Source organism: Anabrus simplex, chromosome 14, assembly GCF_040414725.1.
Source record: "Anabrus simplex isolate iqAnaSimp1 chromosome 14, ASM4041472v1, whole genome shotgun sequence".
NCBI lineage: Eukaryota > Metazoa > Arthropoda > Insecta > Orthoptera > Tettigoniidae > Anabrus > Anabrus simplex.
In genome coordinates this window covers 90,631,754-90,655,168 of record NC_090278.1, presented here as the reverse complement: position 1 = coordinate 90,655,168, position 23,415 = coordinate 90,631,754, and the positions used below count along the sequence as shown (strand labels likewise).

The 23,415-nt window shown below is 39.1% G+C and overlaps 1 protein-coding gene across 2 annotated transcripts in view; it reads left to right on the top strand.

Moving 5' to 3' along the window:
• faf (ubiquitin carboxyl-terminal hydrolase-like faf) overlaps positions 1–23,415 on the top strand; it is a 299,786-nt gene that overhangs the window by 66,535 nt on the left and 209,836 nt on the right. For both annotated transcript variants that reach the window (XM_067158104.2, XM_067158103.2), the window contains exons 5-10: positions 560–691; positions 773–929; positions 1,015–1,199; positions 2,755–2,893; positions 13,692–13,949; positions 18,178–18,276. In XM_067158104.2, the coding sequence (XP_067014205.2) occupies positions 560–691; positions 773–929; positions 1,015–1,199; positions 2,755–2,893; positions 13,692–13,949; positions 18,178–18,276 (970 nt within the window). The remainder of the gene's footprint in view (positions 1–559; positions 692–772; positions 930–1,014; positions 1,200–2,754; positions 2,894–13,691; positions 13,950–18,177; positions 18,277–23,415) is intronic.

Genomic DNA, 23,415 nt, shown 5'->3' with positions numbered 1-23,415 from the left:
ATTAATAATTGTTTTGAAAAAAACAGTCGCATCTCCTTTTTGCATATGCCGATTGAATTAGTGATTGGAATAATTTATCCAGGAAAATGCATGATGAATTTCCAGATTCTCTGAAATCATTTAAGAAAAGCTGATAAGAAATCTACCACATGGGAGACAGCTCTAAATGCAGACCAGTGATGAGAGATTGGTTAAACGCCCTAAAAACTGGAAGAACACAATGACAGGTCAGCAGCAGAGGAGGATGCAACAGAAAGAGAAGTTGAAGACAGTCTCTGCATTGTATAGAATCAGTCCCAGTTTTCCACATCAATGTCTTCTCATGTTTGTTTTTGTCTCCTTTTCTGTAGTGCCCTCTTCTGATGTGTTCCTAAATTTCTACTGTGAAGTGTAGAATTGAATTTCTGTTCAGTTCGTATAAGTCTGTTTTTGAACAGCTGGGGCAATGCTGTTTGACTTATGAGAACGCGCGCGCATGTGTGTGTGTGTGTGTGAGAGAGAGAGAGAGAGAGAGCAAGCTTATCGCTAGTTTTATATTGGTAATTTATTTTATTTTTAGATTTCACACTTTCAACGCTTCTCGCCCATCTGAATCGATACAGGTTCCCAACATCCCCGATGAGGACCTTTACGCACGTCCTCCACCTGACTCGAGGACACCGCGTGGATGGCTAGTCGACCTTATAAACAGGTATTACATTATGTATTATCTCGCATATGCCAGTAATTGTTCATAATTTGAATATCACATTATGTGGAATATATTTTGCAGGTTTGGTAATTTAGGGGGGTTCCAGATTCTATTGGAGAGGTTCCAGAGTGGAAAAAACTTAACTGTGACAGTTATCTATGCATTGATCCGCCCGTTCGGCCTATGCTACGAGATGCTGACTGTCCATACTATTGTGAAGTACTTTATGCCCATAGTGGTAGGTTTTTATGAGCAACAAGTAGATTACAGTATTATAGCTTGTTTTAGCTTGAGGATAAAGAATTACCTTTGTCCTGTTCCAGGAAATGGTGCCTGTTATTTTAGATAATTTAACAGACGATGAGTTGAAGAAAGAGGCAAAGAATGAATCGAAGAATGATGCCATCTCCGCTATTATCAAAGCTGCCAAGTGCTTGGTCTCCAGAGTGCCTAACCAAGAAGAGATGGTTAAGAACTTAGAAATTTTTAGACTGAAAATGATTCTCAGGTATGAATATTGGAATGTAAGACTATAATTTGAAAGTTAACATCTAGCCTAGATGTACTCCCATATTGAAAGAAAGAAATTAAATAATGTGCTTTCATCAGTCCATTACATCCAACTTTTATGTATTGTCCTCTGTTTTTCCATCTTATTCTCCTTCTTCTTTGTCTTAGTTCGGCATAGCAGGGTCTGCTGTACTGCACGTGACTTGCCACTTCACCTAATCTTTGGTGGCTTAAGCTGGTACTGATTCTGATCAAATATTCTTTGATAATGTCCATCCACTATGCCTTTGGCTGGCGCACCAAAGGGAAGATGTTCAAACGTTGATATAACAACAAGCTTGACAGCCCTCGGATTGCATGACCATTCCATCGGCACATTTGTTTAAAATAGGGCCTACACCATATTGTTTTGTATGACCTGCTGACCTATGAAGCATCCTCAACGCTATTCCATGGACCTATTGTTCTGGTTTTCTATACTGCAGCTTCAGTTCACAGCCATCATTGGATAATATTCCCTCAGTATGCTCTCCACACACATTTATATTTTCCATGTTGAGCTTAATTTAAAGTTAATTAAATAATGCTGAATGTTTTTGGATTCTCATCCTTCAAAATGCAATATTATTTTGCTAGACACTATGTAAATGCCTGCCTTTCCTCTTACTGAGGCTGACAAATTGAGACTTTATATGGACTCCCAATTGGCCTCAGTTAAGCAACATTGGACATAGTCACTACTTGGATGTATAGCCACATTCTGGCTTGAGAAGCAGTAAGGAACTTGCTATCGTATTACTGCATGGAAACTATAGCTCAGGATGCCTGAAAATTGGCAAAGATTACTCCAGCGTCCACGTTTTGGATTTACCCCAGTTGAATTTTATGTTACTTCCACTTGCTTTTCCGAGGCCCCATCTCTCTTACTTTTCGTATCTGTTTGACAGTATACAGTTTATGAAGCCTATGGGGTCTATTTCCCTGCCTTTAATGACCCTTGTTTCCCTTGGCCAATACATTTATTTTTAGAGAGAAATATTTCTCTTTTATCTCTTTTTTGGCTTCCAATTTTAGCCAACTGTGTACCACAAGGCTTTCTGGCCAGTCATTCTTCTTTGAATTTTCTCATTTCTTTTGCTTCTTGTCTCTCACTGGTCCTCTGACCTTCCAGTTATCAATACCAACTTGGCGCTTCTTCGTAATAGGCTCTGACAAGCTAGTTTCCTCTTCCTAGCTGAATTTTGTAGTTGAGGGAGCTGTTCTTGATAATACTTCTTGCTTGATGGGCTGTGAAGAAAGAGGTCAGGAAAAACTGGAATTGATCAGGAGAGAGATCCTATCATTGACGATAGTAGTTCATCCGTCTTTCCTTTCTGTTTCTCCCTCTGCCCACACTAATCTCTAATGGTGTTTGACCTTCCTATCCTTTATAGTTCCCTATCTTCCATGTTTTTTGTTTTTGTTTTTTCTATGAATTAATGTGTAATTAAGATGTTGCTAAGGAGCAAAGGATAGCTTTTATTTGGTTCAGTGACTTACTTTTGGTGTTGTAGGTTACTTCAGATCTCCTCATTTAATGGCAAGATGAATGCCTTAAATGAGGTGAACAAAGTTATAGCAAGTGTGACGTATTATCCTAACCGTCACATGGGTCCAGAGGAAGAGGAGTGGTTGACTGCAGAACGAATGGCGGTAAGATCATTTCTGCTGCATTCTGTTGTTCTATTGCCCTGCATGTCAAGCCTTGAAAATGTTCTTTTTTTCTTAGCTATTGGCTGGAAGCCATTGCACAGTGCTAGTTTCCTGCAAAAGACTACACTGTTTTTGTCATATGCTTACACGAAGCCATCAATGACTGACGTTAATTTCCTTAAGGTGTTTTCCCTTTGAGATTTTTGGGGCTTGTAATTTATTACATCCCTTGAAATGATACTTCATTCCCTTCGTTGTACAATAAGTCCTCTCTAGATAATTTGCATTTTGTCCACATAATTCTCAGCATTAACAGTTAGCCGTCAAGACACGAGGCACCAAATTTGTCAGTGTATTACGAAGCTGTTTGCCATAATCTTGGTTGAAGGGAAAGGTACAATAAAATTGGAAACTAGCAGATATTGCCCCACTCGTAAAGAAAAGAGACAAAACAAGGTCTGAAAATTACAGAGGCATCTTCTTATTCTTGGTTATGAGCTCGTCTGCAGTCAGTGCGTGAGGAGACTTATCAGAGTATAACAGTGTGGCATCAGGCCAGGCAGAGGTTGCAATCAAATATTCTCACTTCTACAGCTTCTAGAAGAACTTATAAGATGTGGCAAAAGAACTGCATATTTGTAAAGCATGACATACCCACCAACCTGAGCAAGATATTTGCGTGGAACTCTTTAAAAGTTGCAATGATTTGAATTTTTGAACATTGTTAAGACAGATTATATCGAACTCGTGGACTTACCCCACTCACGCCTGGTGGGCGACCCTTGCAATGGTTGAAATCCAGAGGTAATACTGGTCCTCAAGTGGATCACGTGCCAGGCACATCGATAGATTACTGTGCATTCTTTACCACAGGTAACAAACAAATGCATAGGTATGATTACATACATAAATATATTCATATGTTCACTTCTCTATTATACAATTTTGTGTCACAATTTTTTTTATCATTGCAAAATAGCCAAATGCAGATGCGTTACATCTTCTTTTGAAGTGCGCCATTTAATGGCCGGACCTCGTGATATTTAAGGAACAGCATTGTCAGACATCTAAACAAAATATAAATAAAATAACATAAGCATCATGATGCACTCAAAAATGATTAGTGGGCCGATGACCTTCGATGTTAGGCCCCTTAAAACAACAAGCAAACAAAATGATTAGTAAAAGTTCTTTCATATTACTCATAAATATGATGCAAGAATAAAAGACAATTAAGAGTTCAGTCCTTTCCCTGAACTTATTGCAGTATGGTAGTGGAATTTATTTCAAAAGCGGAATCACTTGTATTTGTCTCAAAGTAATAATAAACAGAAAATACATTGTCTTACCTCATATTGAAGTTGTCTTGTTCCAAGATCCCCAAGAGAATGACAACGTATGACGAAAACTGCGGTGAGGAAATACACGGGAAACAGAATACAAGTGCGCTAATCTGGCTACGGATGGGCCTGCTAGTAGATTGGACTTGCACGATGTGCAGGATGAAAAAGAGTCTTTCTTACCATGCAGGAAACCTGCAATTCATATTTTCTAGCACCCATCCCGTGACATGCTAGGCGTGTGATCCGCACTGAAGGTATTAATCAATTTTGTTATTGTAGAAGCTACATATGCAGCAGAAACACTCTTTTACCTGAATAAACAATCAAAGACTGACAGACTTCAGAAAATTGAAAGGAGGATTGGAAGAACCTGTATCAACAAAAAATATCAGAAAGATGGACAGTGGTGGTTAATACCTAACAAAGTCGTGTACAAAGAGCTAGAACCCATTACAGATACTATGCGTAAGAGGAGACTGGGATTCTTTGGACATATCATGAGGATGCAGGACTCGAGACTTCTGAAACAACTAGTACAACACAATCTCGTCTCAAATAATACCACAACAGGATGTAAATGGATCAGAGATGTAAGAGAGGATCTGAAAGAAATAGGCCTTACAACAGAAGACACCAAAAATAAGATAAAATTGAATACAAAACTCAAGAATACAAACCTCCGCTTTACCCTTTCACAAAACAAACCAACAACACGCACATTTTCAACTGAGGAAAGGGCACGAAGATCGGAGCGTCTGATGAAGTACTGGGAGAACCGCAAAGCCCGAACAATCCCTTCAAAGAGACCTGAACTACGGACTGACTAAAGTGATCCTATGTGGTCATAAAATAAGAAGAAGAAGAAGAAGCCATTTCTATTCAGTTTTGACAGTTAATCTATAACTGTTATGTTCTTCAGTTTGTCAGAACCAGTTTAGGATAAAACAAACTTCAGAAAATACTTGCAAAAGCTGCAGTTCAATTAAAAATAGAATGACATGTTTGTTCTTGAAAGAGCATAAGATTCTACCTAACAAAAGTCTTAATTATATTTTATTCTTTATAAATCTATATACCGTATAATCCCAAGTACCACCTGCACTTTTTTCCCAAAAATATTGGTTCTAAATGTTGGGTACGGGTTATGTTCAAGCCGTTCATTCTCGTAAATATTTACTGTGTTTACATGGAGTATTGAAATATATTTGAATACGGTTATCGTACTCAATATACCACATGTAAATGGGCATTCAGGTCTTACTGTGTTTTAGTTGCGTTCTAGAAAACAAGATAGTACAGTTACAGTGGCATGTAAACGTGAAATGTAAGGTAATGAAGTACGGTAAATCAAAGAATATGGGTAAATATGTGGCAAATATGAAAGCCGCTGCTGTGGATGCTCAATCATGATTTGTTTCACAAGTGTTGCTGGCACGCTGGGTGCGCGAATAGCTGATCTTGCGGGATATCGTATTTTGCAAGAGTCCAGACTGTTGGTTACTGAAGTCTACCTCGCTCACATTCGAGTATCGTATCTGTCCTGTGAAAGTGCTGTCTCGATAGTGAGTGGTGGATTCAAAATGGTGTCTGCGGTCATTTACTGTGTGTGAGAAACTGAAAGTTGTTAGCAAAGCTGAAATACACGGAAAACGTGCCATTGGCAGAAAGTGCGATGTTGATGAATCGTATATTTGTAATTGGCGGAAGAAGAAGAAGGAAAAACTTCTAAAAAGTAACGGCAATCGCTGAGTGTTCCATGAGCGGAGTGCAGTGTTTCCGGAAATTGAAGAACGACTCCAAAAATCTGTGATAGGAAAACGTGAGTTAGGATATGATGTTTCTAGTGAAATGTGTCCATTGAAAGCACTAGAAATCTCAAAAGAACTCAAACACAGGGTTTTACTGCAAGCCGCAGTGGATCCGAAACTTTTATCGGAAAAAGGGATTGTGTATTCGTAGACGTACGTCTTTCACGTCTCCCTCGGGCGTGTGAAAAATTAACGACCTTTCAACGTCACATTCATTTGAGGAAGCAAAATTCTTACTTGCTGTCGCAAATTGGGAATGCTGACCAGACACCTGTCTATACGAAGGGTTCTAAAAGTGTAACCATCAGAACAGGTGGTAACGAAAAGCAACGATGCACAGTAATGTGCGTGTTAGCAGATGGAACCAAACTCTCTCCATATGTGTTTCTGAAAAGGAAAACACTTCTGACAGGAAACTTGCCGTCCAGTGTTGTTAGATCACGACTCCGGCTGGATGGACAGTGCACTAGTTGAGGACTGGGTGAGGTGCGTTTGGCAACATTGCCGGGAGCTTATTTACAAAAACGAAACTTGGTTGTGTTGGACAGTTACTGAGGACATACAACTGACGCCGTAAAAAAATAAGATGAGGAAAGGGAAAACCGATCTTGTGATCATTCCCGGAGGACTTGCTTCTATTGATGTGTGCGTGAACCGGCCTTTCAAAACTGCAATAAAACAGTACTACACCGAATGTATGTTTGATGGTGATCACACGTTAACACCAACCGAACGAGTGAAGAGGCCTGAAGTGGGACTAATATGCAGCTGGATCAAGACTGCATGGGTGCGCATTCCCATCGATCTCGTGTCCAAAAGCTTTAAGAAATATGGAATTTCAAATATTAAAATCAGAGAAGAGTTAAATAAAGAACCATTAGCGCAGAACATACAGAAAGCAAGACAGATGGATCGGACATGTAAAAAGAATGGGAAAGGAACGGGTAGCAAGAAGGGAATTGGAAAGAGAAGTTAAGGGAAAGAGACCAGTTGGATGACGAGAAGAAGGTGGATGGATCAGATTTGGAAGGACATTAGAGAAGCTGGATTGGATGTGGCGGAAGTAATGAGGCAGGAAAAGTGGAGGGACAGAAAGGAGTGAAGGCTTGTTAACCACACCCAGGCGACTGGAGTGGGACATTGATGATGATTGTGATGATGGACGGTAGTGAGGACAACTATTTGTGGAAAGATGCCAGTGACGAAAGTTTCTATGGTGAAACTTCAGATGACGCCGGTGAATTGTGAATGATCTGGGTATTGGACCGGTTTGATTTACGATTTTTGTGATGATTTTATTAATTGTAAGCTGTTTATTTGTAGTATATTTGAAGAAAATTAAATAGGTATGTAAGTTATTTTATTTTTTTCTGTATTTTGCTGTCTCAAATTTAGGGTGCGGGTCTTATTCGGTGGCTGATGGTATTCAGCATTATATGGTATATAAAAACGAATGTTTGTATGTTTGTATGTATGTATGTATTGTACCAGGAAAAGTTTTTGGGTAAAGGGCATGAGTAGGACCTCAGGGAGTGGAACTTGGTTTTGGAGCCGATACAGAGTAGGATAGACTCGCAGAGCGAATAATAGATGGTTAAAAAATTTTTTTTCAAAACAATTTATTAATTCTTCACCCTGCGCTATGATTATTGACTCAAATCTGGCATTGAAATTAAAAGGTTGAACGTAATCTTCCTGAATTCTGTTCATGAAAATGGCATAAATATCACTGATTCCAAAGTCTTTCATATGTGAGAATATGAGGTATTGAATTTCCACCTAAAGTCTTTCTAAACCTAAGCACACACTTGTAATTGTAAGTTGATATGAGAAATTAAATTTCTGTTAAAAGTTTTCAGTTCTCAGTTTGTAAACCTTGATATATAGCACACTTGAAAAGCCTAAAGTCTTTCTACGAGATATAAAAATGAAATTTGAAATTAAATTAATCACTTCTGAGAAATTATGAGAACTCTGAAATATTTGTTCACACGCGGCACTGAAGTTTCCACTGTTCAAAATTAATGAAAAAATTTTAGTCAGTTTGTTACTACTCACTTACGGCAAGAAATGTTGTTACAAAATGTCGAAGGATGGAAATCTGGAATGTTCCGTGGAGAATCAGGATCGGCGATGTTCCCTTAACACACCATGTTGACGTTCCCGACGAGATGATGACGGCTGGAACTGGATCATGTAGAATTGCAGCTTATTAGGGTGATTTTTCGCACACGAAAAATTCACTTAGTGCGAGTAGTTATCACTGACACTGTCATTTACTGTTCAACACTATTTATGGCGTAATCGAACTTCAAGACGTTAAATAAAGAATCACAGTCCTTCCTGTATGAAATACTATTTAAAGTCGTTACTGAAACGTTCATAATTACACAGTTCACACTTGAAAAGGCAAATCATAGTCAATAATCACATTCTTTGAACACAGTCATTAAGTCACTAAGGATTATTTTCTGCTTATCTTGTTATTATAACGTTATATTACCTCAGAAAAAGTTCTTAGTTTTCACTCAAATTACTGTAAGTCGTATACTGATGTGGCGTGAATAAAGAAATACAGTTCAATACTCTAAAAGAAATGAGTTCTGGTGATTCTACACATTAGTTTCTGTAGAAGTTCAATATCATTTGAAGTAACCTAAGCCTACACGTAATGACATATTCTGTGAACGTTAAATAGTTGATATTTGCACTTCAATAAGTTCACTCGTATTATATTCTTAAATGTCTTTTAGAATTAGGTTGTAGTCGCGACGCGATGTACTAAATACAGTGCGACGTCTTTTATAATTCTGTCGGCGATATAACTTCGCGTTCCGGAAATGCGATGGCAAGTACTTTCACCGTGACTGCGCGAACATACTGTACGCGGGTCGGTCTCTCCTCTGTCTCACTCACACACAGCTGTATACTCGTCCTTGTACTGGCCTGCTTGCTGGCTAGCCTTGACATATATACATACCAGCGCTGGGAGGGGTAGCATCTCTTGTCCATGTGACCGTGAGTGCGTAATTTCTTTGAGACTTTAAATTATTATAACTCAACAACCATGGGGGATGAATTAATTCGAAATTCACAGGGATTAACTTTTATGATTCAGCGTTTGTCCCGTTGAAATTGGTTAAGGCGTTGAAAAGCTAGTAAAAGAAAATTCTTTTCGAGAAATATCTCATGGGGAGGTGAGCTTCGAGCGACAGGTGACGTCACTTGACTCCGCCTAGTGCACTCGTGGGGTCTGGCACATACTGGAACATTCTTTACATAGATGTTCGTACGTCGGTCGGATCTTTTATGCTGGAATAACGTTTCTTTCGATTGATATGGACCAGGACCTAGGCTTTACTGGTACAGTATGTATGTATGTCTCTGACTGATCTGATATGATCTGACTGAAAATTTCACAATTTGTTCTTATTACTCCTGGGAATGGTGAGGAAGTGGTTTGAATGAAATCTGATGGGCAGTTTGGCATAGGGGTTGAGAGGGGGGGGGGGGAGAAAATAGGGGAAGGTAAGTAAACCGCATGGCATGTCTGATCAGCGGGTTGCCTAACCAACAGTATGTGAAGATTATGATATATTTCTTAAAATTTTTCCCATTCTTTTTACATGTCCGATCCATCTGGTATATAAAAATGAAAAGTCGAAGTTCAGTTCCCATGGCATAGGGGGTGAGGAGTGAAGAAAGAACATGTCGAAAACGACAGAGATTACGGGGAATGTGTGTGTATGTTTCAGCATAACTCTCAACCAAATTAGATTCACATATAACTTACTATCTGGAAAAAGTACTGTAGGGGCAAGAAACCCCTAGCATCAATAAAAGAAGGGGTGAAATGTAAAAATGCTAAAAATGACCAATATTAGTGTTGTATTCATAGTCTTTGGGGTAGCTGAGATGAACCGTGACACTCTGGATGCCGTTTGAGCCAAGTTCATTCCCAATCAGGAAGGGGTGAAGGGAATGTCTGAAAAGTCCAAGATCATGAATGTACACGTGCATGTTCCAGCATAGCTCTCAAACAAACATGATTCTCATATGACTTACTGTTTGGGAAAGAAAACTGTAGGGTAAGGCACCCCTAGGGCAGGGGTAGAAAGGGGGTGAAATATTAAAATAATAGAAAACGACCAATATTAAAAGTGAAAACGATGTGTGTGAGTAATTTTTTTTTTTTTTCATTTAATTAAATGGTTTAGAGGCATCTGGCACAGTTGTCTTAATAAACGCGGGCGAAGCCACAGGCACCTGCCAGTTAAAATCCTGTGTTGAAATTATGTCAGTCGATTACTGCTCGTATGCTTCCTTTCTCCTTACTGGTCCAGCTAGGAGTGTGATATAGTTAATGCGCTGTCACTGGCGTAGTGCCAGCTGACTTATGTACCGTTAACTTTGTTACATCACCCCTTGAATAACTGTAATTAACATTATCATCCTATTTTAAATTATTTTGGAATGATTGAGGTATACCTGCCAACCCTTCCGATTTACCCAGAAACTTTCCATCTTTTTAACTCGTCTTCCGATTTATGTTTACTTCCTAATTTTTGACATCAAGAAAGCATATGCCCATGTACCACACAGGCATTTATGGGAATGTTTGAGACATAAGAAAGTGCCTGATGACATCATAGCAAGAGTACAACAATTATATGATGAAACCAAGTGCTGTGTCCATGTCCAGGATGGAAGGTCAGGATGGTTTGAAACAAAGACTGGAGTCCAGCAAGGAAGTTGTTTTTCACCACTTCTCTTCATAATCATAAGGGATGAAGTTTTAAAAACGGTTAAAAGAAAGGATCCAACAACTAATGCCCTGGTTTTTGCTGATGATGAAATGGTTTGGGGTGAGACAGAAGCTGAAGTACAAACTACACTAGATCTCTGGCATGAAGCTTTTACAACCTTAAGGTTTCAAAATTAGCAAAACGAAGACAGTTGGCTTGGTGATGAGTAGAAACTCTCAAACTGTTCATCTAAGAATTGGAGATGAGACGTCTATTGTAGACAACTTCCAGTATTTAGGTAGTGTTCTGTCATCAGACAATACCATACATCAGGAGATTAGTAACAGAATACAGAAAGCTTCCAAATTCTATCACGCTGTACGTCAAATACTTTGGGATGAAACATTTCCATTAGTTTCCAAGATCAGCTTGTACAAAATATATCTAGTACCTATATAGACGTATGGCCTGGAAGCAGCAACACTTACTGGACCAACAAAGAGTCGTCTTCAGGCAACAAAAATGAAGTTCCTCCATTCTTGTCTACAAATAACAAAAATGGATAAAATAAGGAATGGGGATATCTGACAACAGCTTGGATTGGAAAGAAGCTTGCTGGAGACTCTAGAAGTGAAGAGATTGCAATGGTATGGTCACATGAAAAGAATGAACCCTCAAAGGACTCCTCGAACGTACTTTGAACACAATGTTCCTGGGAAGAGACCAATAAGGAGACCTCATGATGTTTGGGAAAAACTGATATTGAAGGACCTTGAAATTAGAGATGTGAACTGGTGTCACATATATAAGGAGCATGTGTGGATGGATAGAACAAACTGGAGAAGGCTCATATGCAACCGCACCCGGCTTGCTGGAGGGAAGAAATGATGTTGATCTCTCTTATGGTCAATGCTCTTCCCCTGGGATATAGGATAAATTCTTACGTGTTTTTGTAATTAATGAAACCTCATTATCAAGCATATTTATTTGATGCTTTATTTATCGAGTGTTTCGTCTGTCGTCTTTGTGTATAGTGTTTCACACTCATCACAGCAGCGTGTGTGCTTCATACAGCTGGGGATTCATAACGGCAGTCGTACTGCAAGCAAGAGAGGCTAGCACGTGCTAGCAACTCAGTTAATCGGGACGAAAGAATGAGTTGGTTATTGTGTTATTCGCGCGCTGTTAACATCGTTTCTCTGCGTAGTTTCGTCAGAGTTGTAGGCCACATATTTTTTCTTGCGTTTCTATGCTTCCTCCTCCCCTGTCAAAGTCGTATTAATAATGTATGAGACATATTGAATTGTTTTGTATGTGGTAGTTTCGCATATTAAACTGCATAATTTTAATGAGTTGTATGTATTTAAGGGGGTTATGTTGATGACGGCTTCTGGTATTTTCTCTTCTCGTTATAGCCAAAAAATATAACTTGTTATCTCCAATTGTTCAGAGATAGGCCTATCTTTAAATTTCCGTTCATTTTATTGTCTGATAAAGGATGGATTCTGTTGCATGTGTCGGTGTGACATAAATATTATTTGTGTGTGTAATAATTGAGAATGATTAGGTACATTTTCTTGTAATCATTTTCATATATTCTTAATATGAGATTGTAAATTTAATCGTCAATTCGCATTGCAACTGTAGATATGTTGCCTTTTATCCTGATCTTTTTTCACCTAGACCGTGGTGGAATTTGTGATGAAATCCAAGAATTTAAAAAATCTTCCTATTTTTGATTTCTAAAAGTTGGCAGGTATGATTTAGGGGATGTTTAGTGAGCACTAGTGAATACGTGAAATATAATTGGTTGAAGTTTGAACAGTTGTCTGGTCTTCGACAGAATGGTAAGCCTCCTGGCCTTTGGTTCAGAGGGCCCCTGTTCAATTCTGAACCAGGTCGAAGATTTTAACTGCATATAGTTAATTACTTTGGTTCAGGGACTGGGTCTTTGTGATGGTCTCAACACACATTTTTCATCTGTGCACAACCACCACAGAAACACGCAGTAGTGAATATCTCCTTCCATATAGGGTTGCCATGAGGAAAGGCATCCAACCGTCAGATCTGTGCTGATGTCCGTAATATGCTGAGTGTTTTTCATGTACGTGTTTGCTAATGCATTAAAAAAGCAGTGTCTTAAAATAGCATTCAGAACAAACAAAAATAAATTAGTAAATGCTGTCATATTTTCAAAAGACCCATTTTTGCAAATCAGGTATGCATGAACTTAGATGCCAAGAACCAAATTGTAAAGGCACAGATATCTGCCAGTTAAAATGTAATTTCCACACCAGGTACAAAGAACACTAAAACACAATTAGACATAATAGAACACATAATTCCTTTAACTCCTGTAAGATCTGGGAACACAGTGTTTGCTTCACAGCGCCAGAGTTACAACATTGTACGGATCTTTTCCCATTTGGACACATCTCCATATATCTCATGATTTGTCTGAATCTGGTTTAAATTGGTCTAAAGCTCTCAAGGATCAAAGCCACTCACCTTTTATTATGATCAGCAGCAGTTCTGAACTCTGGGGGTGTGAACTATCTCCATTTCTGTGGCACTGCTCGCTGAGATCGAAGTTGGTTGCTGGAAGCTTCTCTTCCTTACAAATAGGTGCCTCGATTGAAACCTGTCAATCTGCAGATGATCGATGTTTGCATAAATGGGTAATTGGTGGTCTTTTGTATCTTTAAAGTATTCCTCATCACAGTATGTTACATCTCTGTAGGTGTTGTGATGCCACAGATCTTCCAAAATATGTTACTGTTTCTTGAGTTTGTTAATACCAATAATATTTAAAACCTTTTATGCCTACCTTCAATTCTTTGATTTGGTATTCATCAAAATTTTTATAGAAAATTGTCAATTGCTTTATATCTCTGGGTTATAGAAGTGGATCAAGGAGAACAGAGTCCTTCAGATTGTACTGCGGGACTCCCTTCACCAGCCGCAATACGTGGAGAAATTGGAGAAGATCTTGCGTTTCATCATCAAGGAGCGGGCGCTCACGTTGGAGGATTTGGACAATGTGTGGGCTGCTCAGGCTGGCAAACATGAGGCAATAGTAAAGAATGTGCATGATCTACTCGCCAAATTAGCGTGGGACTTCTCTCCAGAGCAGCTAGACCATCTCTTTGACTGTTTTCAGGTTGGTATTAGTTCTTGTATGCAACTGTACCGTAGGAATTTTATTGCCATATGCACTACAGTGCTTAAAAGAAACTTTGGTGGAAAATAATGAGGAAATTACTTTTATGTAAAGCTTTATATTTTTCTGATTTACAACCTCTTCAATCATCAATTCCCATTTTCCAGTTCCATCCAGGTCTGTTTGTTACTGGCATTTTTCCACCTTCCTCTATGCAGCCACTGTGTTCCAATCCAGGTTCTTGTTTTTAAGAGTCGAACCACTACAATCTAATTCAAACTCGTTCTCCTTCCTTAATTCAAACCATCTCAGTTTATTTCCCTCCAATCTGTCGCAAAGCTCTTCCTATCCAATTTGAGAAGCTATCCCCAATTTAAAGGTAGGGCAAATCGTTTACCCATTATTTTAGGTGTTGTATGGCAAAAATTACTGTAATTTGGGACATACCCTGTAAAATCCTCCACTAGTTCCAAATGATGAAATATAACAAATCAAAAGTATCCCTCGCATCATTCAGGTTTTAAAACTATATCCCTCTGATGTTTATTTGTACCTTTTCCTTCTCTTTCTCTAGTCAATGCGGTCATCTTGCTTTTCATCTGCACTAATTTGCATTCCATAATTAGCCATCTTCTAATAGAACTTTCTCATCATACGGTGGCAGTCATCATATGACTTATAGCTGTCAGAACTTTGTAGCAAAGGATACACACATTTTCAAGAATCTTCAGCATCCAGATTGATCAAAACTTTTAATTTTATTGTGTCAAACCACAATGTTTCTGTGATAAATGTATGTTGTTTCTGGACTGTTTAATATGTTGTGCTATTCGTGGTGTTGGCTGATGATGACCTTGACTTCGGTCAAAATTAGTTCAAAATAAATGTTTCATTTGTAATGTAACCCGCATTACAAAAATTTTGTATTGAAAAGGTGGAACTGTTAAACTAAACTTTTAATTTTATAATTTTATATGTAATCACACAGTTAAATACGGACCATTCAACATGAAGTTCATGTCTCTTAAAGATCATGGTCTGGCGCAAATCAAGACCTACAACACTTGATGAATTCACTAGCCATACACAGATACCACCACAAACTCTGCAAGTCAGAATGTTACCATAAACCTAATGTGAACTGCATGTGTGGACTGTGTGATCATTCTTTTGACGAAAGGCATCTTCTTCTTTGTTGTTTAGGCCTACTGAGGACCACAGGGCTCGTCTATACTCTTCGGTAAAGTTGCTGTCGTCTTCTTCTTCTTCTTCTTCTTCTTCCAGTACTTGTTCATTTGCTGACTATGAGCCAGCTTTCTCTCCTCTGTCCACTTAGTTTCTGTAGTCTTCTTACTTGTAAGGGACGTTGTGAAAACTCCCTGTTGGATGGCTTGACGGAACAGGAGTTGGTACCGAGTTTGTCCCAGTGGGATATCTAGTTGTTCCATATACGATTTAACTGATGTGATCCATTTGTTCTTAGAAGCCTTGTCTCTTCCTGTTACTGTGAATATCCTGTTGGTGAGTCTTTCGGAATCCAGATGGGCCAAGTAGCTATAAAAGGTCAGGCACCTTTTCCTTATAGACGTGACTATGTCCTACTGATGTTCACACAGTTCATCATTATGGTGGATTCTGTAACTTCTTCCTTCTTCTCTGATTGGTCATAATATCCTCCTCAGGATCTTCCTATCTTTTAACTCCAGCTTTCTGAGTGGGCGCTTCCTGACCATTATAAGGCGCTCAGAAGCATACAGAACAGATGTAGTGTCTGAGTTTTTCTTGGAGAGGCACTTATAGATACTATGACAGGAGTGATAAGCCCTTTCAAACTTGGTACATCTGGCATCTATGGCTAGGTTTTCGCTCTGATTTGCAGAGACCCATTCTCCCAAATACATAACTGCCAGTCTCTTTCGTAAGGTAGTGTCTGTGAGAGGAAGGCTCTAATATTAGAGAAGTCTTTCTTGTGGACAGACATGTTTTCTCTTTCGACGATGCGAAGCAAAGTGTCTGCGAAACATAAAACATTTCTCCTTGTTTTCTTGACATAGCGAAAGCCCAAAAGCTGCATTATTATGTCTATTATTACGGGCAGTGAAAGTATCAATCCAAATTGATAGGGAATCTGCCGCCTATGCGACTGCCTTAAATGCAAGTCCGCCGGGCTGAGTGGCTCAGACGGTTAAGGCGCTGGCCTTCTGACCCCAACGTGGCAGGTTCAATCCTGGCTCAGTCCGGTGGTATTTGAAGGTGCTCAAATACGTCAGCCTCGTGTCGGTAGATTTACTGGCACGTACAAGAACTCCCGCGGGACTAAATTCCGGCACCTCGGCGTCTCCGAAGACCGAAAAAGTAGTTAGTGGGACGTAAAGCAAATAACATTATTACTAAATGCAAGTCATTGGTGGTGGATTGATTGATCGACAGGAGTAGGCTGTGTGCCAACACCAGGTTTCTCCTTCTCTTTCATCATTATCTGGCATCCTGATATGCAAGTAGCCCGTAGGCGTCAAATAGAAAGTCCTGCACCTGATGAGCCGAATATGTCCTCAGACACTCCCGGCACTAAAAGCCATACAATAAATAAATGTCTAGATACAACACTGTTTTAAGCTAATGGCCATGATCATTGCCTTTTTTACCGGGAAGGTGCTATATTAAAATGAGTTGACCATACGACCAGTAACTCTTATGCCGAGTGTTGGATCGCAGCAAAGAACTCCCTGGAGGGACCAACAGCTTTTGCAGAGAAGTTTCTTTGGATGGAATTAATGGCCCCTCTACGAACAAGTTGGCCATTTGATTAGGGTCGCGCAGTGGTGAGCTTGCATTCAAGGGATGGGTTTGAACTTTTCCCTTGGCAGTCCTGAAGATGGTTTCCCATTTTCATACCAGGAAAATGTTGGGACTGTACCTTACGTAAGGCCACGGCCGCTTCCTTCCCTCTCCTAAAACTTTCCTATCACATTGTTACCATAAGACTTATCTGTGTCGATGCAATGTAAAAGCGTATTCTAAAAAGAATACAATAATAATGGCACCCAGTGGAGAAAGTGTTACTGGAATTCATTACGCAGTGTCTTGTTTCCCAGGATAGAGAGATGTGGCATAACGAAAACTGAAATACTAAGATCTTGGTAATGGTAACCTTGAAGCATCTGGAAGTAATGGGACTTCTAATAGGGTCTCGCAGTGTTATTCTGAAATTCTTTGATTTGTTTTGGATGGAATTCGGGTTATCACAATCTTTACAAGACGAAATTGTTGCAGTGGTGCTGAAGAATTCATGCCAAATTTAGCTCATTACATACATACATATTTATTTTATTTAATTTTTTAGCCAACATAATACTAGTTTAGTCAGGTTTATGGAGGTGGTTCTTCTTTTCGTCAGCCCAATACTGTTTCATCCTTTCCGAGCATAATTTTCTTTCTGCTTCTGGAATCACTCTTCCTATTCTCTGCTTGTTGATTTTCGTCTGTTGTCTAGCATGTTTATTTTTCAATATCTTGAGTGTATTTGTTTTGTATTTTAAATTTTCTATTGTAATATGTAACTCTCTCATGTCGTCTTTAAGTTCTTTGATCCATCTAATATTACTCTTACTCTTCCATAATTTTTCTATTTTTCTACTGATCCTATTTTTCTGGTGACCGTATTAGATGCCCTGAGAATGATAATATTTTCTTTTTCATTGTGCTAGTCATAGGTTCTATTTCTTTGTAAACTGTTTTATTGGAAGCTAATCTCCAGACTCCGTTTACTTGATAATTTTGATTTAAACTGTTCTCGCTATTCTCCTTTCTAACTTGAGTACTGTATCTATTGCAACTGTGTTTGTTGTATTGAATAATGTTTCACATGCATATGTAATTTGTGGCTGGGTGACTGTTTTGTAGTGTTTAAGTTTGGTTGCAATTGAGAGACAATTTTTATTATAACATATAAATTTTTTGGTTTACATTATTCATTGTAAAAAGTATTTTTCTGAGTATACTGAGTCTGATGGGACTATGTCAAATGGGATACAGTTTTCAAGTAAAAATAATAACCCTGTTGAACATCGTTCCAAATGTTGTGTCTCGGCAAATGACTTGCTTCAAATTATTATGTATTTATATTTGTTTTAGTGTATAACTTTTGAGAACACTATATTTTTCAATTAATTCCTTCGTTGTAAAACTGCATACAGTATAAAGTTAGGTTGTTTTTTTTAATTTTCAGGCCAGCTGGACGAATGCAAACAAAAAACAGAGGGAGAAGTTGTTGGAACTCATACGACGCTTGGCAGAAGATGATAAGGATGGTGTCATGGCCCACAAGGTGAGTGGTTAATGCAGCAAAGTACATTATTTATTAGTGCACAGTCGTCTTTCTACCACTAGTTAAATGATATTAAGTTTTGTGTTCCTGTCACTCCCCCTCCTTTGTGCTCAGAAATTACAGGCAAGTTCTACGCAAACATACCATCTGATTAGAAGTGTCCAGACACTGACTTAAATCTGTCTTCTAGGTCGGATATTCTGGGACATTAATTAATGTGGATTGTGCCACTTCCCGTCATCTTTATAGGGCCCACCCTTTATTACATCTTGGAACTCTGCCAGGGAGACTGTAGGACCATTCTTCCTGCAGCACTGTATTAAGCACTGTTAGTGATACGGGTTGCTGAGGCCTTAAGTGAGGTTGCTGTTCTAGTTGTCCTGGGATTGAAGTCAGGGCTCTGACCTCCATTTCTGGAACCTTATTGTCCACATACCACTTGCGAACGGGCTCCACATTCTAGCATTGAGCTTTATCATGCTGAAACTCGTGGTGATAACCTCCTAACTTGTCTTCTGCTGAACCCAAGAAGCATCAGATCAGAATGTTCTCTTTGCCCGCTTCTGAAGTATAATGAGAAGATGAGGTTCTTTCCTTCAAAAACAACCCTGCGCTGTCACCCTACCTTAGCCAATATTCACTGTGTGCACTGTACAGGCTGGCTTATATTATTCTTGGGGCATTCACCACATGCAAATCCTCTTTATCTGACTACTACGTGGCATGGAATGATTTATCACTCCAGATCTCTTGTCTCCAGTTGTCTACTGATCAGTGTATATGCTCCTTAAACCAACAAATGCTGTGCTTAGCATTTATCAGCGGAATGTGTGATGTGTAGCGTGGGGCCCCAGTCCTTACACTACCCAGCACACTTTCATGGAGCTAACTGCACACAAGTTGCAATACAGAATTCATGGGTGATGGTATTACACCGTGCTCTTGAATTCAACGCGTGACCTAGCTGGCAGTGGTTTTGTGGGGGTTGTGTTGTCCCTTTGCAGTTCCCAATCATGTCCCTGACGGTTAACTTGGGCAGCTGACTCGTGTGGCAGCAAGTAACATTTTCACATTCAAAGTCTGTAGATCTCCCTCGCACCACCCATTCTGCACCTATCTTGCAGCATTGAATAATCACTCTGCCGGCTTTTATAGCAATCTTGAAGACATTTAAGTTCTCTACTTTACATTTACATAGGGGGTGTCTGGATACTTTCGATATACAGTAAAAACTCATTAATTCAAAGTCATTGGCACACAAAAATCGGACTTCGGATTACGCTATTTTGAATTAACCGCAAACTCGTAATTCAGAAATGGCAACCCTTGCGGCGTCACAAAATATTCTAAGACCCATTAGTGCTTGAAATTAACCTTGATTCACACTTAAAACCTTTCAGATGCCATGGAAAAAAACTACTGTATTTCCAGAATGCATCCTACAAGGTGCATTTACAGTATTCAAATAATGGACTTGGATAACTCATTGACAAACATAACGTCACGCAATGATAGGGAAAAACCCATGATTCAAAGAAGAGGACAAATTGTACTGGCTCCCCTGTGCAAAAGCTTTATTCTTTGGATTACTGTACTGTTTGCATTTATTAGATGCCTTGTATTTGCACAGAAAGTGCCAGGCACCCTTAAAACATTGTGGCTTATTGAACCTTCCTATGACAAGGGGAGGAACTCTCTCTCTTTCGTGTGCTTTGCAACACGCAACACAGTATAATGACACCCACCCCTTATGATTTCCCAGCTGGCACACTTCTCTCCTTTAAAACCATAAAAAATAATGCAGTTTCACCTACATTAACAATATTATTTGTTGCGTACGATTGATTATATGAACCAATATTCGCAGATTCTGCTTCTCCGCACACTGCCTGCTATGTGATATTGTGGCGTTCCTTAAAACGCTGAATACAAAAGAATTAAGATTTCACTCGAACTTAGCAAATATGAAGTACACTGTAGACACACCGAAGTAAAAGTGCGGAAAGCTAACCTGCACATTCCAGAAGACTCGTTCTATCATTGTGAATAAATTTTGAATTTAAATTACTTATTTAAAATACTATTTATTTATTTTTTAATTTGAAGGCTGTTTTGAATTAAAGGTCTGAATTTCAGTAATGAGAGTGACGTTCTTCGAATGACGAATTATCCTTATTTGGAATAAAACAATTAAAATAACGTGCAAAACCGTACCCCGTTTCCGGCAACCAGAGCTTCTTCGAATTAGGTGGTATTTTAATGAGCCAATTTCGAATTATCGAGGTTCGGCTGTATCCCAAGTAGAAAAACTAAGGACAGGCAGAGATCTGCAACATATGAGGTAAAATGAGGAGGGTCTACCTTTTTTCTCTCTACCATAAATTATTGTTCAATGCAATTATTCAGGCCACCCTACATGGGGAACTTGCGCCCTTGCAGCCACCCCTAAAATGGGAAACAAAGGCTGCTGATGAATAGTGTACTCATACCATTCCTCGAGTATTGGGCTGCCTTTTCCGCAATCTCCACCGTTCCAAAGCCCATCTTTTCTCTGTATATTCCATTGAGGTCTTTGTTCGTAACCGTGAGCTGGGACCTTTACCTAATGTTACACACTGGGTCAGTGTGCTCTGGGACACTCATAGGCAGGGGCACCACTCCCTGGGCAGGCCTGCCTCCGAAGAGGACCACTACTTGCTACCTGTTTTTCAATGTTATACGGAATTAATACAAAAGAACATAAACTTGATGCCAGTCATTTGGCTCTGTCAGTTGAGCAGCAGGCCTATCATATGGTCAACCTAATCACTGCTTGTCGCCTGTGCCACCAGCTTCCCTGCCACTGGCATTTTCGTCATTCCAAATGATGTCATCTTCACTGCCATCAAAATCCCGGTGTTTTTGAAACTTTCTGCAATAGTTTTGTTCCTGATTAGAGGCCAAGCCCAAACATTCAGAATCTATTCACTGATACTTTTTGGAGATGGTCTTCGTATTCTCCCTGTTGGTGAATGTTCCACCCCTTTCGAATAAAGTCGTGTTGTTTAAAGGTTGCCAGACCACCAGCTGATCGCTTTGTGTTCTGTGGGAGTTGAACTTCCAAATTGTAACTGGAAATATTCTTTGTATAATTGTATTTGTTGAAAGCCAAAGCGTTATTTTTATTTTAAATATATTTCATACTTGTTCTCTACATTTGTCACATTGGGATTTATCTAAACAGCTGTAACTGAGATAGAGAGACTGCATTGTTTGTTAGGCATGCTGTCTCTAAGGGCATGGATAATGCCATAAGTTCCATGATGAAAAAAAATTAATAACAGGAAAATTTGCCATGTTTATGGATTTCTAAAGGTGTGGGAGTAATACGTTTTATTATCATAATATTTAATTTTGTATGTTCGTAGTCTCCATGTTTTTTTATTAATGCTTAGTATGATTTGGTAAGTACGTTGAGGAGTAAGACCGTCGTTAGAATTGGATTGCTGTTATCACGTTTTAAACTTACTCCTCCAAAAATGGACTGTATTGGCCTGACTTAAGAGATATTAAACGATCAGTGTTAATGATCTCACCTGCTATATTAATAGAAACATTTGTGAATATTTCTAAACTAAACTCTTGTTCACATCCCGAGGTGGTGCAGCACGTTTCAGGCACGCTCCCAATGCAGGTGAGCTGCATGTAACATATTACCGCACACCAACCTTCCTGCCATTCTTAAATCTCCGGCAGTACCTTGAATCAAACTCGTCCCCCTGAGAACGGCAAGTAATTTTGCTATTACGCTGCAGAGGTGGACTTTTTAAACTACAAAACGCAGACATATTGCACGACTAATGCGTGCTTGCAATGTGTGGGTCGGACATATGAAACTGTTCACCTATTTGTGTGACATCATCGGAGCTGTAGTGCGTTGCAAGTTCCGTTGTACGTTACAGAAATGAAGATATCTACAAAATACAGATATGCCCCATGACTCTGATGCGTGCTTACATTACACAGGTCGGATACACAGAACTGTTCACGCATTTGTGTGATGTCATCGGAACTGCAGTATGACTGCCCGCTGCGATTACATAAAATCATATTCATGGTCTGTATCACACTTAAATAGATTCACAACTAAGTATTTTTTATTTTCCACCTTGTTGATACATTAGTTGCTTAAGGCAACTTATTGTTTAAAAGTGGTACATGTTTCGTATATTATTAACATCTTCAGCCACATAACACGTTTAGATGAAAAATTCATATATTGACAAAGTATCAAGAGGAAGTGTCCTTAAATGCTACGAAGCGGAATCGTTCTTCTCTGACGAATTACGTTGGGGGATCTTATATGCGAGCTTCAATTTTTAAAATTTTGTTAGTCTCGAAAAGCCAGGAGGGTTCTAAAACACGAGGAAATACGGTATTACGAAACCTTTTAACGACTCATTTATGCCTCTGTGAAATTATAAAGACGTTAGTAACGACTCATTTCTTTATAGCCATGTTGCTCAGCAACCGTTTAATGAATATAGTCAAACTTTTCACTAATCGATAGTTCAGTTCATTGCCTATTTTGATTCATCTAGCTGAATTATCGAATAGGTTTCTATGCTTTAGCACTGTCTAAAACAACTCTTAGCGTCCTTGTCGCTCAAAGCGCCACACCGCATGGCAGTGTTCTATTGTTCTATTGTTGTTCTACTTGATTGATTAGTGTTTCAATAAACTAAAATGTGCGATCCGTGTTGTTCTGACGATATTCGGGATATGTTAGAAGAAGATTATGAAGATTGTTTTCAGTGATGCCAGGTGACGAAATACCAGAAGCAGTTTCTTTGGGTGGTGACTCGTCAGAAAGAGAGGATGATTTTGTACATTCTGATGGTGCTGAGTCAACTACTGACAGTGATTCTAGTGTACCAGACTCTTCTATTCCCCTTGTACATAGATTACCCCATTCAAATTGGGTTTATGTTCTACCACCTGAACCAGAACTAAACATTGAGAATGACTTTACTGTGAGGAATGTAGGCATAAAAAACTGCCCTCCCAGAAACTCCAAACCCATAGAATACTTTTACGTATTTTTTACTCATTTCACCTGGGACATGTTGGTAAGAGAAACTAATGCATATGCCAACAGTA